General features: G+C 42.0%; 1 protein-coding gene across 1 annotated transcript in view; it reads right to left on the bottom strand.

Annotated features, from left to right (window-relative positions):
- The window catches only part of MIS18BP1 (MIS18 binding protein 1), a 399,326-nt gene that overhangs the window by 90,885 nt on the left and 288,673 nt on the right, over window positions 1-19,768 (bottom strand). The window contains exon 11 of the mRNA XM_053697673.1: window positions 17,622-19,113. Coding sequence (XP_053553648.1) covers window positions 17,622-19,113 — 1,492 coding nt within the window. The remainder of the gene's footprint in view (window positions 1-17,621; window positions 19,114-19,768) is intronic.

The raw sequence follows: 19,768 nt of genomic DNA, 5'->3' as shown, positions 1-19,768 counted from the left end.
ATTGTCTTGCAATACTCCAAGACCTAAAAGTCTGAATAGGATGAAGTAACTCAGACTTGAGAAGGTCTTAATAGCTTGCGAGCACCCACTCAAAGTGCAAATAGCTGCAGCTGGTTTCAAACTGCAAACCTTCCGTTTGCTAGTCAGCTAAGCTAACCATCAGGCTACTACAGCTGACTCATCAAGAAAAACAATAAATCCTTCAGGTCCTTTGTTCCTTCTGAACCGGCCCTCTAGAACTAAAGGAGAAGGATACTCCCGAGTTATTAGAGGCAAGTGTCTAAACTCTGCTTCCAAACTGGGACGGAACTATTACTCCCAGCGAGGAAGGTCCTGAATCCAGTCCAAGGGATGTGTTTCATCACACCTGTATTACAGAGACACTAGAAAGAGAAAACTGCCCTCGGTATCAATCTTAAATTGTACACCTACTCTCTCTTGACATTCTTGGATGGGAAAGCAGGAGCTTTACCTGGGTTCAAACCCACAACCCCCTGCCTCAGGTGTGGTGGATCAAACCACTGCACCACATCTCCCTTACAAGCATGGATTTGGAGGAAAAATAAATATTGATACTGCAACTGCAGACAAAAAAGGCCTAAAGCTGTACCTCACAGGTATGCTTCTCAGCTGACGAATTTTCAGCGGCCAGTACCGTCAAGTCCAGAAAAACCGGACGTTGCTCTAAATGAACAATTAAACTTCCAGCTTCTTACCTATGTCAGAAAGAAAGCAAGATTACCTCCACAGAGATCTAAGTTCTCTTAGTTCTTCTACTAAGGACACCATGCATTTCAAGATAGACAGCAACAGGAAATCCTTAAAAGGGCATAAGACAGGGAGAATATCCCCAGATTCTCTATATACCTTCCTGAGAACATCTCACAGCACGTCTAGAACACTTCCAAAGAGGAAAGAAAAATATAGAACTGATAAAGTTCACAAAAACTCTGAAGGGTTGACAACGATAGGGAATCGGTGTCGACCATTCAGCTAAAACCTCCTGAACATTATACAAGGTTTTGAAACATACATCTGAAGGATACCACTTCAGTAACAGATGAAGGAATTATACTGTCCAGATCTTAGATTTCAGCTTCAGAAACTACCGGTGAATCCTCCTTACTAACTTAAAAGAAGACAAACCTGCGTAGCAGCATGTGGAACAGAAACCCTCTTATCTGAGACTATAAATGTCCTCTTGCATTTTCCAAGTAGGAAAGGAAAACAGACCAAGGCGCAGAAGATACTCGAGCTTGCAATTTCTGTATTCAAATACACTCCTCCAGGAGATTGTGAAGAACCGCAGGGCACTGCATGTGACGCCATAGAGGCTTGGGACGTTAAAGGAGAAAGCTGTGGCAGTGCCTTAACAGCATCATCCTGGGAGACATGAAGTGCAACCCAATCTGTACATTCAATAGCATTTGCTAAACCAGAGGTACAGAAAAAATAAATATTTAAACTAATTCTTAGGTGCACAAGACTCTACCAAAAAAAATCTTTATTTCTTTAAAAAGTTTATCTAATAATGAAGGACAGATGTGCTAAGAAAAACAGAATGTACCTCCAGAGCCAATACATCTTAATTATGATACAAAAACATTAACTCTTATAATAAAAACAATTTTATTAAACCAAGTTCCCAGTCCATATGATTCATACTAGGACCTAATGTTAAATTTTATTGATACAAGGGCACTCATTTATGTACTGTCTATAGCTGCTTACATTTGACAACTGCAGCGCTTAGAAGTTGAGAGAGAGATCTATGTGGAGCTCTAATCACTTAGCAATGCCAAACATACTCAATCAGAAAAACAACAATGATTCCGCTCCGTTCTCAATCCGGAGAACAAGGCGGAGTCCCTAAACAGAAACCCAGTAAGGTCTAAAAATGGCGCCGCTCCGCTTCCGAGAAGGGGCGGGGCCAAAAATCGGCATGGCTTGAAGCGTTTCACACCGCCAAAAGTAAAAAAAAAAAAAAAAAAAGACCAAAATCTCCTCTAAACACACAAGGAGTTCCTGCAGCAAAAAACACTTCCATATGCTAGACTGTAATTGAACTACGTTTTCCCAGTGTGTAAATGACATCACTGCCTTCCGAACAGCGTGACATGTCTCCAGCCCCATAGGAATGGCGCCATTTAAGAAAACGCGCTCTCCTAACTACTAATAAAAAAGATTAACTTAACATAAGGTACCCAGGGGGGCTGCCAAACATACAGTAAACCAGAAACAGCGGTACCTAAATCATGCAGCAGGAAAGATTAAAGAATTAACCCCTAAAGACTTTCATACACTTATCTCAAAGGAAATAAGATTACTCCCTTCCCACGGAACTGTAACCATAGGAGTACCAGGGATACATCAGGAAACTTTCAAAAAGTTAATAAAATGACTTTAGAATTACAGTTTGAACTCCATAGATGGTTAACCCCTTCCATGAAGTGGATTAACCCTAAGTCTCCATTCACATGCAAATAAAGTGCCTATACACTGCAATACCTATCCTTCATAAGGATATTTGTTCCACATTAAGAGCAGACAGGGTACTTAACCCCTTCAGTGCCAGCCTCCTAGCCCCAGAAGCCAAAAAGACACTTACTTGCAGACTGGTCGTCCTTTAGGACAACAACTTACAAAGCTTGTGAGGATGCCACTCCTCAGAGACCTGTAAACAAAGAAAGGTTAGAGTAAACCTACTCATACTTTTTATACCAGGGCAGCAACCTGTTAGCAAAACGCAGTGAAGCCTTCTCCACAAGTTCCTAACTGCTTTAAAGCCACCACTTCCCTCCTGAAGAGACTAATGTGGAGTACAGCTACACCAAGCACATAAGGGAAGATCAGAGCAAGCTTGCCCAGGCTTCCAAAAACAGAATTTATGTTTACCTGATAAATTACTTTCTCCAACGGTGTGTCCGGTCCACGGCGTCATCCTTACTTGTGGGATATTCTCTTCCCCAACAGGAAATGGCAAAGAGCCCAGCAAAGCTGGTCACATGATCCCTCCTAGGCTCCGCCTACCCCAGTCATTCGACCGACGTAAAGGAGGAATATTTGCATAGGAGAAACCATATGATACCGTGGTGACTGTAGTTAAAGAAAATAAATTATCAGACCTGATTAAAAAACCAGGGCGGGCCGTGGACCGGACACACCGTTGGAGAAAGTAATTTATCAGGTAAACATAAATTCTGTTTTCTCCAACATAGGTGTGTCCGGTCCACGGCGTCATCCTTACTTGTGGGAACCAATACCAAAGCTTTAGGACACGGATGAAGGGAGGGAGCAAATCAGGTCACCTAAATGGAAGGCACCACGGTTTGCAAAACCTTTCTCCCAAAAATAGCCTCAGAAGAAGCAAAAGTATCAAACTTGTAAAATTTGGTAAAAGTGTGCAGTGAAGACCAAGTCGCTGCCCTACATATCTGATCAACAGAAGCCTCGTTCTTGAAGGCCCATGTGGAAGCCACAGCCCTAGTGGAATGAGCTGTGATTCTTTCAGGAGGCTGCCGTCCGGCAGTCTCATAAGCCAATCTGATGATGCTTTTAATCCAAAAAGAGAGAGAGGTAGAAGTTGCTTTTTGACCTCTCCTTTTACCAGAATAAACAACAAACAAGGAAGATGTTTGTCTAAAATCCTTTGTAGCATCTAAATAGAATTTTAGAGCGCGAACAACATCCAAATTGTGCAACAAACGTTCCTTCTTTGAAACTGGATTCGGACACAAAGAAGGCACGACTATCTCCTGGTTAATGTTTTTGTTAGAAACAACTTTCGGAAGAAAACCAGGTTTAGTACGTAAAACCACCTTATCTGCATGGAAAACCAGATAAGGAGGAGAACACTGCAGAGCAGATAATTCTGAAACTCTTCTAGCAGAAGAAATTGCAACCAAAAACAAAACTTTCCAAGATAATAACTTAATATCAACGGAATGCAAGGGTTCAAACGGAACCCCCTGAAGAACTGAAAGAACTAAGTTGAGACTCCAAGGAGGAGTCAAAGGTTTGTAAACAGGCTTGATTCTAACCAGAGCCTGAACAAAGGCTTGAACATCTGGCACAGCTGCCAGCTTTTTGTGAAGTAACACAGACAAGGCAGAAATCTGTCCCTTCAAGGAACTTGCCGATAATCCTTTCTCCAATCCTTCTTGAAGAAAGGATAGAATCTTAGGAATCTTTACCTTGTTCCAAGGGAATCCTTTAGATTCACACCAACAGATATATTTTTTCCATATTTTGTGGTAAATTTTTCTAGTTACAGGCTTTCTGGCCTGAACAAGAGTATCAATAACAGAATCTGAGAACCCTCGTTTTGATAAGATCAAGCGTTCAATCTCCAAGCAGTCAGCTGGAGTGAGACCAGATTCGGATGTTCGAACGGACCTTGAACAAGAAGGTCTCGTCTCAAAGGTAGCTTCCATGGTGGAGCCGATGACATATTCACCAGATCTGCATACCAAGTCCTGCGTGGCCACGCAGGAGCTATCAAGATCACCGACGCCCTCTCCTGATTGATCCTGGCTACCAGCCTGGGGATGAGAGGAAACGGCGGGAATACATAAGCTAGTTTGAAGGTCCAAGGTGCTACTAGTGCATCTACTAGAGTCGCCTTGGGATCCCTGGATCTGGACCCGTAGCAAGGAACCTTGAAGTTCTGACGAGAGGCCATCAGATCCATGTCTGGAATGCCCCACAATTGAGTAATTTGGGCAAAGATTTCCGGATGGAGTTCCCACTCCCCCGGATGTAATGTCTGACGACTCAGAAAATCCGCTTCCCAATTTTCCACTCCTGGAATGTGGATTGCAGACAGGTGGCAGTAGTGAGTCTCCGCCCATTGAATGATTTTGGTCACTTCTTCCATCGCCAGGGAACTCCTTGTTCCCCCCTGATGGTTGATGTACGCAACAGTCGTCATGTTGTCTGATTGAAACCGTATGAACTTGGCCTTTGCTAGCTGAGGCCAAGCCTTGAGAGCATTGAATATCGCTCTCAGTTCCAGAATATTTATCGGTAGAAGAGATTCTTCCCGAGACCAAAGACCCTGAGCTTTCAGGGGTCCCCAGACCGCGCCCCAGCCCATCAGACTGGCGTCGGTCGTGACAATGACCCACTCTGGTCTGCGGAAGGTCATCCCTTGTGACAGGTTGTCCAGGGACAGCCACCAACGGAGTGAGTCTCTGGTCCTCTGATTTACTTGAATCGTCGGAGACAAGTCTGTTTAGTCCCCATTCCACTGACTGAGCATGCACAGTTGTAATGGTCTTAGATGAATGCGCGCAAAAGGAACTATGTCCATTGCCGCTACCATCAAACCTATTACTTCCATGCATTGCGCTATGGAAGGAAGAGGAACAGAATGAAGTGTTTGACAAGAGTTTAGAAGTTTTGTTTTTCTGGCCTCTGTCAGAAAAATCCTCATTTCTAAGGAGTCTATTATTGTTCCCAAGAAGGGAACCCTTGTTGACGGAGATAGAGAACTCTTTTCCACGTTCACTTTCCATCCGTGAGATCTGAGAAAGGCCAGGACTATGTCCGTGTGAGCCTTTGCTTGAGGAAGGGACGACGCTTGAATCAGAATGTCGTCCAAGTAAGGTACTACTGCAATGCCCCTTGGTCTTAGTACCGCTAGAAGGGACCCTAGTACCTTTGTGAAAATCCTTGGAGCAGTGGCTAATCCGAAAGGAAGTGCCACGAACTGGTAATGCTTGTCCAGGAATGCGAACCTTAGGAACCGATGATGTTCCTTGTGGATAGGAATATGTAGATACGCATCCTTTAAATCCACCGTGGTCATGAATTGACCTTCCTGGATGGAAGGAAGAATTGTTCGAATAGTTTCCATTTTGAACGATGGAACCTTGAGAAACTTGTTTAGGATCTTGAGATCCAAGATTGGTCTGAACGTTCCCTCTTTTTTGGGAACTACGAACAGATTGGAGTAGAACCCCATCCCTTGTTCTCCTAATGGAACAGGATGAATCACTCCCATTTTTAACAGGTCTTCTACACAATGTAAGAATGCCTGTCTCTTTATGTGGTCTGAAGACAATTGAGACCTGTGGAACCTCCCCCTTGGGGGAGGCCCCTTGAATTCCAGAAGATAACCTTGGGAGACTATTTCTAGTGCCCAAGGATCCAGAACATCTCTTGCCCAAGCCTGAGCGAAGAGAGAGAGTCTGCCCCCCACCAGATCCGGTCCCGGATCGGGGGCCAACATTTCATGCTGTCTTGGTAGCAGTGGCAGGCTTCTTGGCCTGCTTTCCCTTGTTCCAGCCTTGCATTGGTCTCCAGGCTGGCTTGGCTTGAGAAGTATTACCCTCTTGCTTAGAGGACGTAGCACTTGGGGCTGGTCCGTTTCTACGAAAGGGACGAAAATTAGGTTTATTTTTGGCCTTGAAAGACCTATCCTGAGGAAGGGCGTGGCCCTTACCCCCAGTGATATCAGAGATAATCTCTTTCAAGTCAGGGCCAAACAGCGTTTTCCCCTTGAAAGGAATGTTAAGCAATTTGTTCTTGGAAGACGCATCCGCTGACCAAGATTTCAACCAAAGCGCTCTGCGCGCCACAATAGCAAACCCAGAATTTTTCGCCGCTAACCTAGCCAATTGCAAAGTGGCGTCTAGGGTGAAAGAATTAGCCAATTTGAGAGCACGGATTCTGTCCATAATCTCCTCATAAGGAGGAGAATCACTATCGATCGCCTTTTCTAGCTCATCGAACCAGAAACACGCGGCTGTAGTGACAGGGACAATGCATGAAATTGGTTGTAGAAGGTAACCTTGCTGAACAAACATCTTTTTAAGCAAACCTTCTAATTTTTTATCCATAGGATCTTTGAAAGCACAACTATCTTCTATGGGTATAGTGGTGCGTTTGTTTAAAGTAGAAACCGCCCCCTCGACCTTGGGGACTGTCTGCCATAAGTCCTTTCTGGGGTCGACCATGGGAAACAATTTTTTAAATATGGGGGGAGGGACGAAAGGTATACCGGGCCTTTCCCATTCTTTATTTACAATGTCCGCCACCCGCTTGGGTATAGGAAAAGCTTCTGGGGGCCCCGGGACCTCTAGGAACTTGTCCATTTTACATAGTTTCTCTGGGATGATCAAATTCTCACAATCATCCAGAGTGGATAACACCTCCTTAAGCAGAGCGCGGAGATGTTCCAACTTAAATTTAAATGTAATCACATCGGGTTCAGCTTGTTGAGAAATTTTCCCTGAATCTGAAATTTCTCCCTCAGACAAAACCTCCCTGGCCCCCTCAGACTGGTGTAGGGGCATATCAGAACCATTATCCTCAGCGTCCTCATGCTCTTCAGTATCTAAAACAGAGCAGTCGCGCTTACGCTGATAAGTGGGCATTTTGGCTAAAATGTTTTAGATAGAATTATCCATTACAGCCGTTAATTGTTGCATAGTAAGGAGTATTGGCGCGCTAGATGTACTAGGGGCCTCCTGAGTGGGCAAGACTGGTGTAGACGAAGGAGGGAATGATGCAGTACCATGCTTACTCCCCTCACTTGAGGAATCATCTTGGGCATCATTTTCAGTGTCACATAAATCACATCTATTTAAATGAGAAGGAACCTTGGCTTCCCCACATTCAGAACACAGTCTATCTGGTAGTTCAGACATGTTAAACAGGCATAAACTTGATAACAAAGTACAAAAAACGTTTTAAAATAAAACCGTTACTGTCACTTTAAATTTTAAACTGAACACACTTTATTACTGCAATTGCGAAAAAGTATGAAGGAATTGTTCAAAATTCACCAAAATTTCACCACAGTGTCTTAAAGCCTTAAAAGTATTGCACACCAAATTTGGAAGCTTTAACCCTTAAAATAACGGAACCGGAGCCGTTTTTATCTTTAACCCCTTTACAGTCCCTGGTATCTGCTTTGCTGAGACCCAACCAAGCCCAAAGGGGAATACGATACCAAATGACGCCTTCAGAAAGTCTTTTTTATGTATCAGAGCTCCTCACACATGCGACTGCATGTCATGCTTCTCAAAAACAAGTGCGCAATACCGGCGCGAAAATGAGGCTCTGCCTATGATTAGGGAAAGCCCCTAGAGAATAAGGTGTCTAAAACAGTGCCTGCCGATATTATTTTACAAAAATACCCATATTAAATGATTCCTCAAGGCTAAATATGTTATATATGAATCGATTTAGCCCAGAAAATGTCTACAGTCTTAACAAGCCCTTGTGAAGCCCTTATTTACTCTGTAATAAAAATGGCTTACCGGATCCCATAGGGAAAATGACAGCTTCCAGCATTACATCGTCTTGTTAGAATGTGTCATACCTCAAGCAGCAAAAGTCTGCTCACTGTTCCCCCAACTGAAGTTAATTCCTCTCAACAGTCCTGTGTGGAACAGCCATCGATTTTAGTAACGGTTGCTAAAATCATTTTCCTCTTACAAACAGAAATCTTCATCTCTTTTCTGTTTCAGAGTAAATAGTACATACCAGCACTATTTTAAAATAACAAACTCTTGATTGAATAATAAAAACTACAGTTAAACACTAAAAAACTCTAAGCCATCTCCGTGGAGATGTTGCCTGTACAACGGCAAAGAGAATGACTGGGGTAGGCGGAGCCTAGGAGGGATCATGTGACCAGCTTTGCTGGGCTCTTTGCCATTTCCTGTTGGGGAAGAGAATATCCCACAAGTAAGGATGACGCCGTGGACCGGACACACCTATGTTGGAGAAATAAGAAAACTCTTGATAGAAGAATCATTAACGGACACCTAAACATTCACCTCCTCCTTGCACCTAAGGCAAAGAGAATGACTGGGGTTTGTGGGAAGAGAAGTGATACTTAACAGCTTTGCTGTGGTGCTCTTTTCCTCCTCCTGCTGGCCAGGAGTGGTATTTCCAACAGTAATTGATGATCCCGTGGACTCACCGTGTCATTAGAAAGAAAAGTATATTTGATTTTTAAATTGTATGTTCTATGTAAAACAAAGTTTAATTCTGACTTTACTGTCCTTTTAAGGCTCTAATACTTTGCCCTCATTTAGAAAATCTCTGAACCTTAAAGGGATATGAAACAATGCGAAAAAATAACAAGTAACTTGCTAAATGAACACTAAGGGCCTGATACTCAAAACCTCATTGTCATGGAGAGAAATCATACAAAATCTTTGGGAAAACAGAATTTATGTTTACCTGATAAATTACTTTCTCCAACGGTGTGTCCGGTCCACGGCGTCATCCTTACTTGTGGGATATTCTCTTCCCCAACAGGAAATGGCAAAGAGCCCAGCAAAGCTGGTCACATGATCCCTCCTAGGCTCCGCCTACCCCAGTCATTCGACCGACGTTAAGGAGGAATATTTGCATAGGAGAAACCATATGATACCGTGGTGACTGTAGTTAAAGAAAATAAATTATCAGACCTGATTAAAAAACCAGGGCGGGCCGTGGACCGGACACACCGTTGGAGAAAGTAAATTATCAGGTAAACATAAATTCTGTTTTCTCCAACATAGGTGTGTCCGGTCCACGGCGTCATCCTTACTTGTGGGAACCAATACCAAAGCTTTAGGACACGGATGAAGGGAGGGAGCAAATCAGGTCACCTAAATGGAAGGCACCACGGCTTGCAAAACCTTTCTCCCAAAAACAGCCTCAGAAGAAGCAAAAGTATCAAACTTGTAAAATTTGGTAAAAGTGTGCAGTGAAGACCAAGTCGCTGCCCTACATATCTGATCAACAGAAGCCTCGTTCTTGAAGGCCCATGTGGAAGCCACAGCCCTAGTGGAATGAGCTGTGATTCTTTCAGGAGGCTGCCGTCCGGCAGTCTCATAAGCCAATCTGATGATGCTTTTAATCCAAAAAGAGAGAGAGGTAGAAGCTGCTTTTTGACCTCTCCTTTTACCAGAATAAACAACAAACAAGGAAGATGTTTGTCTAAAATCCTTTGTAGCATCTAAATAGAATTTTAGAGCGCGAACAACATCCAAATTGTGCAACAAACGTTCCTTCTTCGTCATATGGTTTCGGACACAAAGAAGGCACGACTATCTCCTGGTTAATGTTTTTGTTAGAAACAACTTTTGGAAGAAAACCAGGTTTAGTACGTAAAACCACCTTATCTGCATGGAACACCAGATAAGGAGGAGAACACTGCAGAGCAGATAATTCTGAAACTCTTCTGGCAGAAGAAATATCAACGGAATGTAAGGGTTCAAACGGAACCCCCTGAAGAACTGAAAGAACTAAGTTGAGACTAAAAAGGGGGAGTCAAAGGTTTGTAAACAGGCTTAATTCTAACCAGAGCCTGAACAAAGGCTTGAACATCTGGCACAGCTGCCAGCTTTTTGTGGAGTAACACAGACAAGGCAGAAATCTGTCCCTTCAAGGAACTTGCAGATAATCCTTTCTCCAATCCTTCTTGAAGAAGGATAGAATCCTAGGAATCTTTACCTTGTCCCAAGGGAATCCTTTAGATTCACACCAACAGATATATTTTTTCCATATTTTGTGGTAAATTTTTCTAGTTACAGGCTTTCTGGCCTGAACAAGAGTATCAATAACAGAATCTGAGAACCCTCGTTTTGATAAGATCAAGCGTTCAATCTCCTTGAACAAGAAGGTCTCGTCTCAAAGGTAGCTTCCATGGTGGAGCCGATGACATATTCACCAGATCTGCATACCAAGTCCTGCGTGGCCACGCAGGAGCTATCAAGATCACCGACGCCCTCTCCTGATGGATCCTGGCTACCAGCCTGGGGATGAGAGGAAACGGCGGGAATACATAAGCTAGTTTGAAGGTCCAAGGTGCTACTAGTGCATCTACTAGAGTCGCCTTGGGATCCCTGGATCTGGACCCGTAGCAAGGAACCTTGAAGTTCTGACGAGAGGCCATCAGATCCATGTCTGGAATGCCCCACAGTTGAGTAATTTGGGCAAAGATTTCCGGATGGAGTTCCCACTCCCCCGGATGTAATGTCTGACGACTCAGAAAATCCGCTTCCCGATTTTCCACTCCTGGGATGTGGATTGCAGACAGGTGGCAGGAGTGAGTCTCCGCCCATTGAATGATTTTGGTCACTTCTTCCATCGCCAGGGAACTCCTTGTTCCCCCCTGATGGTTGATGTACGCAACAGTCGTCATGTTGTCTGATTGAAACCGTATGAACTTGGCCTTTGCTAGCTGAGGCCAAGCCTTGAGAGCATTGAATATCGCTCTCAGTTCCAGAATATTTATCGGTAGAAGAGATTCTTCCCGAGACCAAAGACCCTGAGCTTTCAGGGATCCCCAGACCGCGCCCCAGCCCATCAGACTGGCGTCGGTCGTGACAATGACCAACTCTGGTCTGCGGAAGGTCATCCCTTGTGACAGGTTGTCCAGGGACAGCCACCAACGGAGTGAGTCTCTGGTCCTCTGATTTACTTGTATCTTCGGAGACAAGTCTGTATAGTCCCCATTCCACTGACTGAGCATGCACAGTTGTAATGGTCTTAGATGAATGCGCGCAAAAGGAACTATGTCCATTGCCGCTACCATCAAACCTATTACTTCCATGCACTGCGCTATGGAAGGAAGAGGAACGGAATGAAGTGTTCGACAAGAGTTTAGAAGTTTTGTTTTTCTGGCCTCTGTCAGAAAAATCCTCATTTCTAAGGAGTCTATTATTGTTCCCAAGAAGGGAACCCTTGTCGACGGAGATAGAGAACTCTTTTCCACGTTCACTTTCCATCCGTGAGAACTGAGAAAGGCCAGGACTATGTCCGTGTGAGCCTTTGCTTGAGGAAGGGACGACGCTTGAATCAGAATGTCGTCCGAGTAAGGTACTACTGCAATGCCCCTTGGTCTTAGCACCGCTAGAAGGGACCCTAGTACCTTTGTGAAAATCCTTGGAGCAGTGGCTAATCCGAAAGGAAGCGCCACGAACTGGTAATGCTTGTCCAGGAATGCGAACCTTAGGAACCGATGATGTTCCTTGTGGATAGGAATATGTAGATACGCATCCTTTAAATCCACCGTGGTCATGAATTGACCTTCCTGGATGGAAGGAAGAATTGTTCGAATGGTTTCCATTTTGAACGATGGAACCTTGAGAAACTTGTTTAAGATCTTGAGATCTAAGATTGGTCTGAACGTTCCCTCTTTTTTGGGAACTATGAACAGATTGGAGTAGAACCCCATCCCTTGTTTTCCTAATGGAACAGGATGAATCACTCCCATTTTTAACAGGTCTTCTACACAATGTAAGAATGCCTGTCTTTTTATGTGGTCTGAAGACAATTGAGACCTGTGGAACCTCCCCCTTGGGGGAAGCCCCTTGAATTCCAGAAGATAACCTTGGGAGACTATTTCTAGTGCCCAAGGATCCAGAACATCTCTTGCCCAAGCCTGAGCGAAGAGAGAGAGTCTGCCCCCCACCAGATCCGGTCCCGGATCGGGGGCCAACATTTCATGCTGTCTTGGTAGCAGTGGCAGGTTTCTTGGCCTGCTTTCCCTTGTTCCAGCCTTGCATTGGTCTCCAGGCTGGCTTGGCTTGAGAAGTATTACCCTCTTGCTTAGAGGACGTAGCACTTGGGGCTGGTCCGTTTCTACGAAAGGGACGAAAATTAGGTTTATTTTTGGCCTTGAAAGACCTATCCTGAGGAAGGGCGTGGCCCTTACCCCCAGTGATATCAGAGATAATCTCTTTCAAGTCAGGGCCAAACAGCGTTTTCCCCTTGAAAGGAATGTTAAGGAGTTTGTTCTTGGAAGACGCATCAGCTGACCAAGATTTCAACCAAAGCGCTCTGCGCGCCACAATAGCAAACCCAGAATTCTTTGCCGCTAACCTAGCCAATTGCAAAGTGGCGTCTAGGGTGAAAGAATTAGCCAATTTGAGAGCACGGATTCTGTCCATAATCTCCTCATAAGGAGGAGAATCACTATCGATCGCCTTTACTAGCTCATCGAACCAGAAACACGCGGCTGTAGTGACAGGGACAATGCATGAAATTGGTTGTAGAAGGTAACCCTGCTGAACAAACATCTTTTTAAGCAAACCTTCTAATTTTTTATCCATAGGATCTTTGAAAGCACAACTATCTTCTATGGGTATAGTGGTGCGTTTGTTTAAAGTAGAAACCGCTCCCTCGACCTTGGGGACTGTCTGCCATAAGTCCTTTCTGGGGTCGACCATAGGAAACAATTTTTTAAATATGGGGGGAGGGACGAAAGGTATACCGGGCCTTTCCCATTCTTTATTTACAATGTCCGCCACCCGCTTGGGTATAGGAAAAGCTTCTGGGAGCCCCGGGACCTCTAGGAACTTGTCCATTTTACATAGTTTCTCTGGGATGATCAAATTCTCACAATCATCCAGAGTGGATAATACCTCCTTAAGCAGAGCGCGGAGATGTTCCAACTTAAATTTAAATGTAATCACATCGGGTTTAGCTTGTTGAGAAATTTTCCCTGAATCTGAAATTTCTCCCTCAGACAAAACCTCCCTGGCCCCCTCAGACTGGTGTAGGGGCATTTCAGAACCATTATCATCAGCGTCCTCATGCTCTTCAGTATCTAAAACAGAGCAGTCGCGCTTACGCTGATAAGTGGGCATTTTGGCTAAAATGTTTTTGATAGAATTATCCATTACAGCCGTTAATTGTTGCATAGTAAGGAGAATTGGCGCGCTAGATGTACTAGGGGCCTCCTGAGTGGGCAAGACTCGTGTAGACGAAGGAGGGAATGATGCAGTACCATGCTTACTCCCCTCACTTGAGGAATCATCTTGGGCATCATTTTCAGTGTCATATAAATCACATTTATTTAAATGAGAAGGAACCCTGGCTTCCCCACATTCAGAACACAGTCTATCTGGTAGTTCAGACATGTTAAACAGGCATAAACTTGATAACAAAGTACAAAAAACGTTTTAAAATAAAACCGTTACTGTCACTTTAAATTTTAAACTGAACACACTTTATTACTGCAATTGCGAAAAAGTATGAAGGAATTGTTCAAAATTCACCAAAATTTCACCACAGTGTCTTAAAGCCTTAAAAGTATTGCACACCAAATTTGGAAGCTTTAACCCTTAAAATAACGGAACCGGAGCCGTTTTTAACTTTAACCCCTTTACAGTCCCTGGTATCTGCTTTGCTGAGACCCAACCAAGCCCAAAGGGGAATACGATACCAAATGACGCCTTCAGAAAGTCTTTTCTATGTATCAGAGCTCCTCACACATGCGACTGCATGTCATGCCTCTCAAAAACAAGTGCGCAATACCGGCGCGAAAATGAGGCTCTGCCTATGATTAGGGAAAGCCCCTAAAGAATAAGGTGTCTAAAACAGTGCCTGCCGATATTATTTTACCAAAATACCCAGATTAAATGATTCCTCAAGGCTAAATATGTGTAATATATGAATCGATTTAGCCCAGAAAATGTCTACAGTCTTAATAAGCCCTTGTGAAGCCCTTATTTACTGTCTGAATAAAAATGGCTTACCGGATCCCATAGGGAAAATGACAGCTTCCAGCATTACATCGTCTTGTTAGAATGTGTCATACCTCAAGCAGCAAAAGACTGCTCACTGTTCCCCCAACTGAAGTTAATTCCTCTCAACATTCCTGTGTGGAACAGCCATGGATTTTAGTAACGGTTGCTAAAATCATTTTCCTCTTACAAACAGAAATCTTCATCTCTTTTCTGTTTCAGAGTAAATAGTACATACCAGCACTATTTTAAAATAACAAACTCTTGATTGAATAATAAAAACTACAGTTAAACACTAAAAAACTCTAAGCCATCTCCGTGGAGATGTTGCCTGTACAACGGCAAAGAGAATGACTGGGGTAGGCGGAGCCTAGGAGGGATCATGTGACCAGCTTTGCTGGGCTCTTTGCCATTTCCTGTTGGGGAAGAGAATATCCCACAAGTAAGGATGACGCCGTGGACCGGACACACCTATGTTGGAGAAATGTATTTTAGACCTTGTATTATAATATAGGAGTCTCTGTTTCACATAAAGAACACTACATAGCAATAAATATTTCTCAAGATAAAATTTGTGTTTCTAATTTTTTCTTAAGGGCCTTGCCATACCGACAAGACTTCTTAGAATATCTTGCCTGAGTGACAAGGTTTTGAATATCAGACACTAAGAAATTTTCAGAGAGCAGCTGCCTGCAGCTAGATAAGTGAGCTACCATTACAGAACTTACAGAAGTTCTACTGTCACATAATTTTCACAGCAAAAGTCCTCTGCTGAGCACTGGCAATAAGTTGACTGCAGCTACTACAGGTGTCTTCTAGCAATACTTCAAATGAAAATCTGCTCCCCTGCCTTCCTGTAGAAACCACAACCTTCACAAATTATTTAAAAAAATGAAATAAAAGTTAAAATCCTTTTTAAATGATGAATGATGTATATTGCAGCAGTTTCTATTAAGCATAACCCACTGGTTAGTGTTTTTTGTATTACAACAATGAAACAAACGGTTTTATATCCATTTAAAGAAAAATCTACAACAGAATGTTACAGAACAAGGTTTAAAAGCATAGTAAAAGCCTCTAGATTTACTTATCCATTTAGAATATAAGATATGCTTTAATGAGAATAGGGCCTTCTTGCTAGAAAGTAGACATTTACATCAATGTAAATAGCATTTTTATGAACCCCTGCAATTAGTTGCTTTTGGTAAACACTCCCAAATCTATATGATCCAAGAGCATCAATACTCTCCTATGACAATGAGGTCTTTTATGGCCATAAATAGGTCAGGTTTTTAGAACCACTATAATTAAAGGGGCATAAAACCCCCAATGTTAACTTCATGGTTCAGAGAGATCATGCAATTTAAACAACATTCAAATTTACTTCTATTATATGATTTGCTTAGTTCCCTTGGAATCCTTTGTTGAAAAGCATGCATAGGTAGGCTCAGGAGCTTGGAGCTAGCTGCTAATTTGTGGCTGCACATATATGCCTCTGATTATTGGCTCACTAATGTGCTCAGCTTGCTACCAGTAGTGCATTGCAGTTCTTTCTACAAAAGGATACCAAGAGAATGAAGCAAATTTGATAATACACGTTGTTTAAAAATGTATTCTCTACCTGAATCATGAAAGAAAAATTTTGTGTTTCATGTGTCTTTAAAGTGAATGTAAAGTTTGCGGAATAAGTGCCCGGTTTTTAAAAATCCTATTAAAAACAGGGGCACTTACATTCATCAAACTTTACATTTTACTGGTTGTTAAAATACTTACCTTTTCTTCTTGAAAATCGATCCAGCGCTTCTCCAGCCCGTGTCAAGCCTCTTCCTATGTCAGCAATGATAATTCCGGCATCCTCTGATCACGGCTCCCCCCCAGGGGGAATCATTGCCTAAAGCAATGCCATGATTGGAGGAAGGCCGGGATCGTCATTTCTGACGTAGGAAGAGGCTTGCGACAGACGGGGGGAAGCGCTGGAGCGGCTTTCACGAAGAAAATGTAAATATTTTAACAAAAAACAGTGAAAGGTAAAGTTTGATGAATGGAAGTGCCCCTGTTTTTAATAGGATTATTAAAAACTGGGCACTGGTTCATCAAAATTTACATTCACTTTAAGCATATATTGAAAAATAAGGGGGAAGCCGGTCTGATTTGTATTTAAAATAAATCCTTAAAGGGACAGATTACAATAGAATTTGTATTGTTTTAATAAAAGTTTTGCATAACCAATAGTTATATTATTACACTTTTTACCTCTGTGATTACCTTGTACCCTAAGCATGTTCTGACAGCCCCCTGATCTCATGACTGTGAATATGTATTATCTATTGACTTGCATTTAGTACTGTGTTGTGCTAAATCTTAAATAACTCATTGGGTGTGAACACATTATCTATATGGCCCACATGAACTAGCAGTGTCCTGTTGTGAAAAGCAAATGCAAAAGCATGTGATAAGAGGCTGTCTATAATGGCTTAGAAACAAGAAGAAATTTAGAGGTTTAATTGTTATAAAGTATATTAATATAACAATGTTGGTTGTGCAATGCTGGGAATGGATAGTAAAGGCATTATCTATCTTTTTAAAATATAACAATTTTAGTGTAGAATGTCCCTTGAAGAGAGACACTGTACAAAAATGAATATGAAATAAATATTATTAAAGGGACAGTCAAGTAAAATTAAACTTTCATGATTCAGACAGAGCACACAATGTTAAACAACTTTCCAATTCTCTTCCATTATCTAAATGTGCACAGTTCTTTTATATGCACACTTTCTCAGGCACCAACTCCTACTGTGCATGTGCAAGATTCACAATATATACATATAAGCATTTTGTGATTGGCTGATGACTGTCACATGATACACTAGGAAGGTAAATGTAAATAACTGATATTTGTCAGTAAAAAAATGTTTACTACTCATCTGAAATTTAAACTTAAATGCTTTTGCTTTGTCTCTTTATTATCCTAGATAAATATTTCAGCAAAGGATAACAAGAGAAGGAAGCAAATTGAAAAATAGAAGTACATTGGTATGATCTGTCTAAATCACAAAATGTTTAATAATGACTTTACTGACCCTTTAAGTATTACTAACTTGTCAGTAAATAGAAATAAAAATGAAGCTAGCTAATACTTACTTGTAAAGCCTCTGTACTTCCTTTTCTGTCCAATCTTCACCTTGGGCCATATTCGCAAATACTTCACATGATCTTTCTCGTGTTTTTCCTCCAGACAAAGTTAATCTTTTAACTGAAGTGCTTCTAGATCTGTGGGAACTGTTTTTTAGGGCAGACAGATATTCTTCATCTTCACTTTCTAAATTTACTATTTTATTTGTTGATCGTGGAGTTCTTCTAGGCTTGGTCTGACTTTTGTTAACAGAGCGGACAATCACATTTTCTTTTTCAACTGGCGTCTTTGTTGAGGTTACATTTGAGGTAAAATTTCGGTCTTCCTCAGATTCCTCGGTTCCAGAGTAAGCCACCTGACTTTTTTGAGTCCATTTCTTTTCTTGACCAATCCTTCCTAAAGACTTTTGGGATTGCTTTTTACTTTTCTCTTCCGATGAAGATCTTGAACCAGAAATGCTTCTGGATCTCAGTGAACATCTCTTGATCGAAGGATTTAAATATTCCTCTTTATCATCATCACTGCTTTGAAAGTATGTTTTCCTATTTTTCGCCTGCCTAGGTCTCATTTGGCGTGTCATACTTCCTGTGACAGATTTATTGATTCCTTTGTCATCAGTTACCTTTTTATTAAAGCTGCTGTCCTGGTCAGATTCAATAGGCTTGCAAGAATTTTGTCTTGTTTGTCTAGAAGCTGAAGTGCTTCTAGATCTTTGTGAATACATTTTTGTTGAAGATCTTACTTCATATTCCTTTTCTTCAGTATCATCCGTCTCTACAGATGTCTGAATATTCGGTAAACGTGAAGTGCTCCTTATCTGCGTCTGACTTCTTGTAACAGAAGAAACATTCTTGAGTTCATGTCTGTCAGTTCTATTAGGATTACCATTTATTTTTAGTTTAGAGGAAACACCCTCATCAGATTCATCTGTAGCTGCAAAATTACCTGACTGTAAAGTTCTAGAACGCAGATTCCTTGTATTAGGTGTGTGGTCAGACGATCTTGTAGGTACATTTTGAGAAACGGCTATTTTCCTAGAACGATTTTCCACAATCTCCTTATTTATAGGCAGGTTACATTTTGAAACCTCCATTTCACAAACGGCTCTAGGTTTTCTTTTGACAGAAAGATTTACTTCTTCATCTGACAATTCAGTCTGATCTGTACTATTTTCAGGAGCAACAGAGGATTTCTGGGAACTTTCTTTAGAATGATAGCTACTTGTAATTTTATTTCTAGTGTCAGTCACTTCCTCTTCAGTGTCAACACTGTTTTCTGTATCACCGTTACTTAGAGTTTGGTAGTGAACATTGTATTTTACACACTTCTTTTGCAACTGACTTTTAGAATTCATAGGGGTCAGAATAACAACTGGAGATTTTTCTTGCAAATGCTCATTTTCACTTTCATCTGTGGTTGGAAAACTTACTATTTTTGAATAAACTTTGTCATACGGCACAGCTATTTTATGAGAAGGTTTGCTTGACTTGTTTATTATTTCTGTAAGGAAGACATAAATAAAGATTTTATATTTGTTGACAATGATTACATTTGTTCAATTGGGAAAAGCTATATAAAGATTAGCAACATACTGCTCTGTGAATGCCAAACTATGGGCTAAATTACGAGTGGCACGCTAACAGTTGCACGCAAGCTGAAACATAACTTATGCTTACCTGATAATTTCATTTTCTTCCGTGGAAAAGAGTCCACAGCCGCATTCATTACTTGTGGGAAACAAGAACCTGGCCACCAGGAGGAGGCAAAGACACACCAGCCAAAGGCTCAAATACTTCACCCACTTCCCCCAGTCATTCTGCCGAGGAACAAGGAACAGTGGAAGAAACATCAAGGTGAAATGGTGCCAGAAGACTACACAAAAAACGACTCAAAAAAACGGGCGGGGGGCTTTGGACTCTTTCCCACAGAAGACAATGAAATTATAAGGTAAGCATAATTTATGTTTTTCTTCCTAATGGGACAGAGTCCACAGCCGCATTCATTACTTGTGGGAAAATTATACCCAAGCCAAAGAGGACACTAAATGCCAAGAACAGGAGGGTAAGAGGCAACCCAATCTGAGGGCACCAGAATTGAACCACATCCCATAAAGAAAAAAGTCCCGCTTCATCCAAAAACTGGGAACAAAAACCAA

The sequence above is a fragment of the Bombina bombina genome, chromosome 1 (genome assembly GCF_027579735.1).
Source record: "Bombina bombina isolate aBomBom1 chromosome 1, aBomBom1.pri, whole genome shotgun sequence".
Taxonomy (NCBI): Eukaryota; Metazoa; Chordata; class Amphibia; order Anura; family Bombinatoridae; genus Bombina; species Bombina bombina.
Note: the sequence above shows the minus strand (reverse complement) of the source record. Positions and strands in the feature narration are given on the sequence as shown.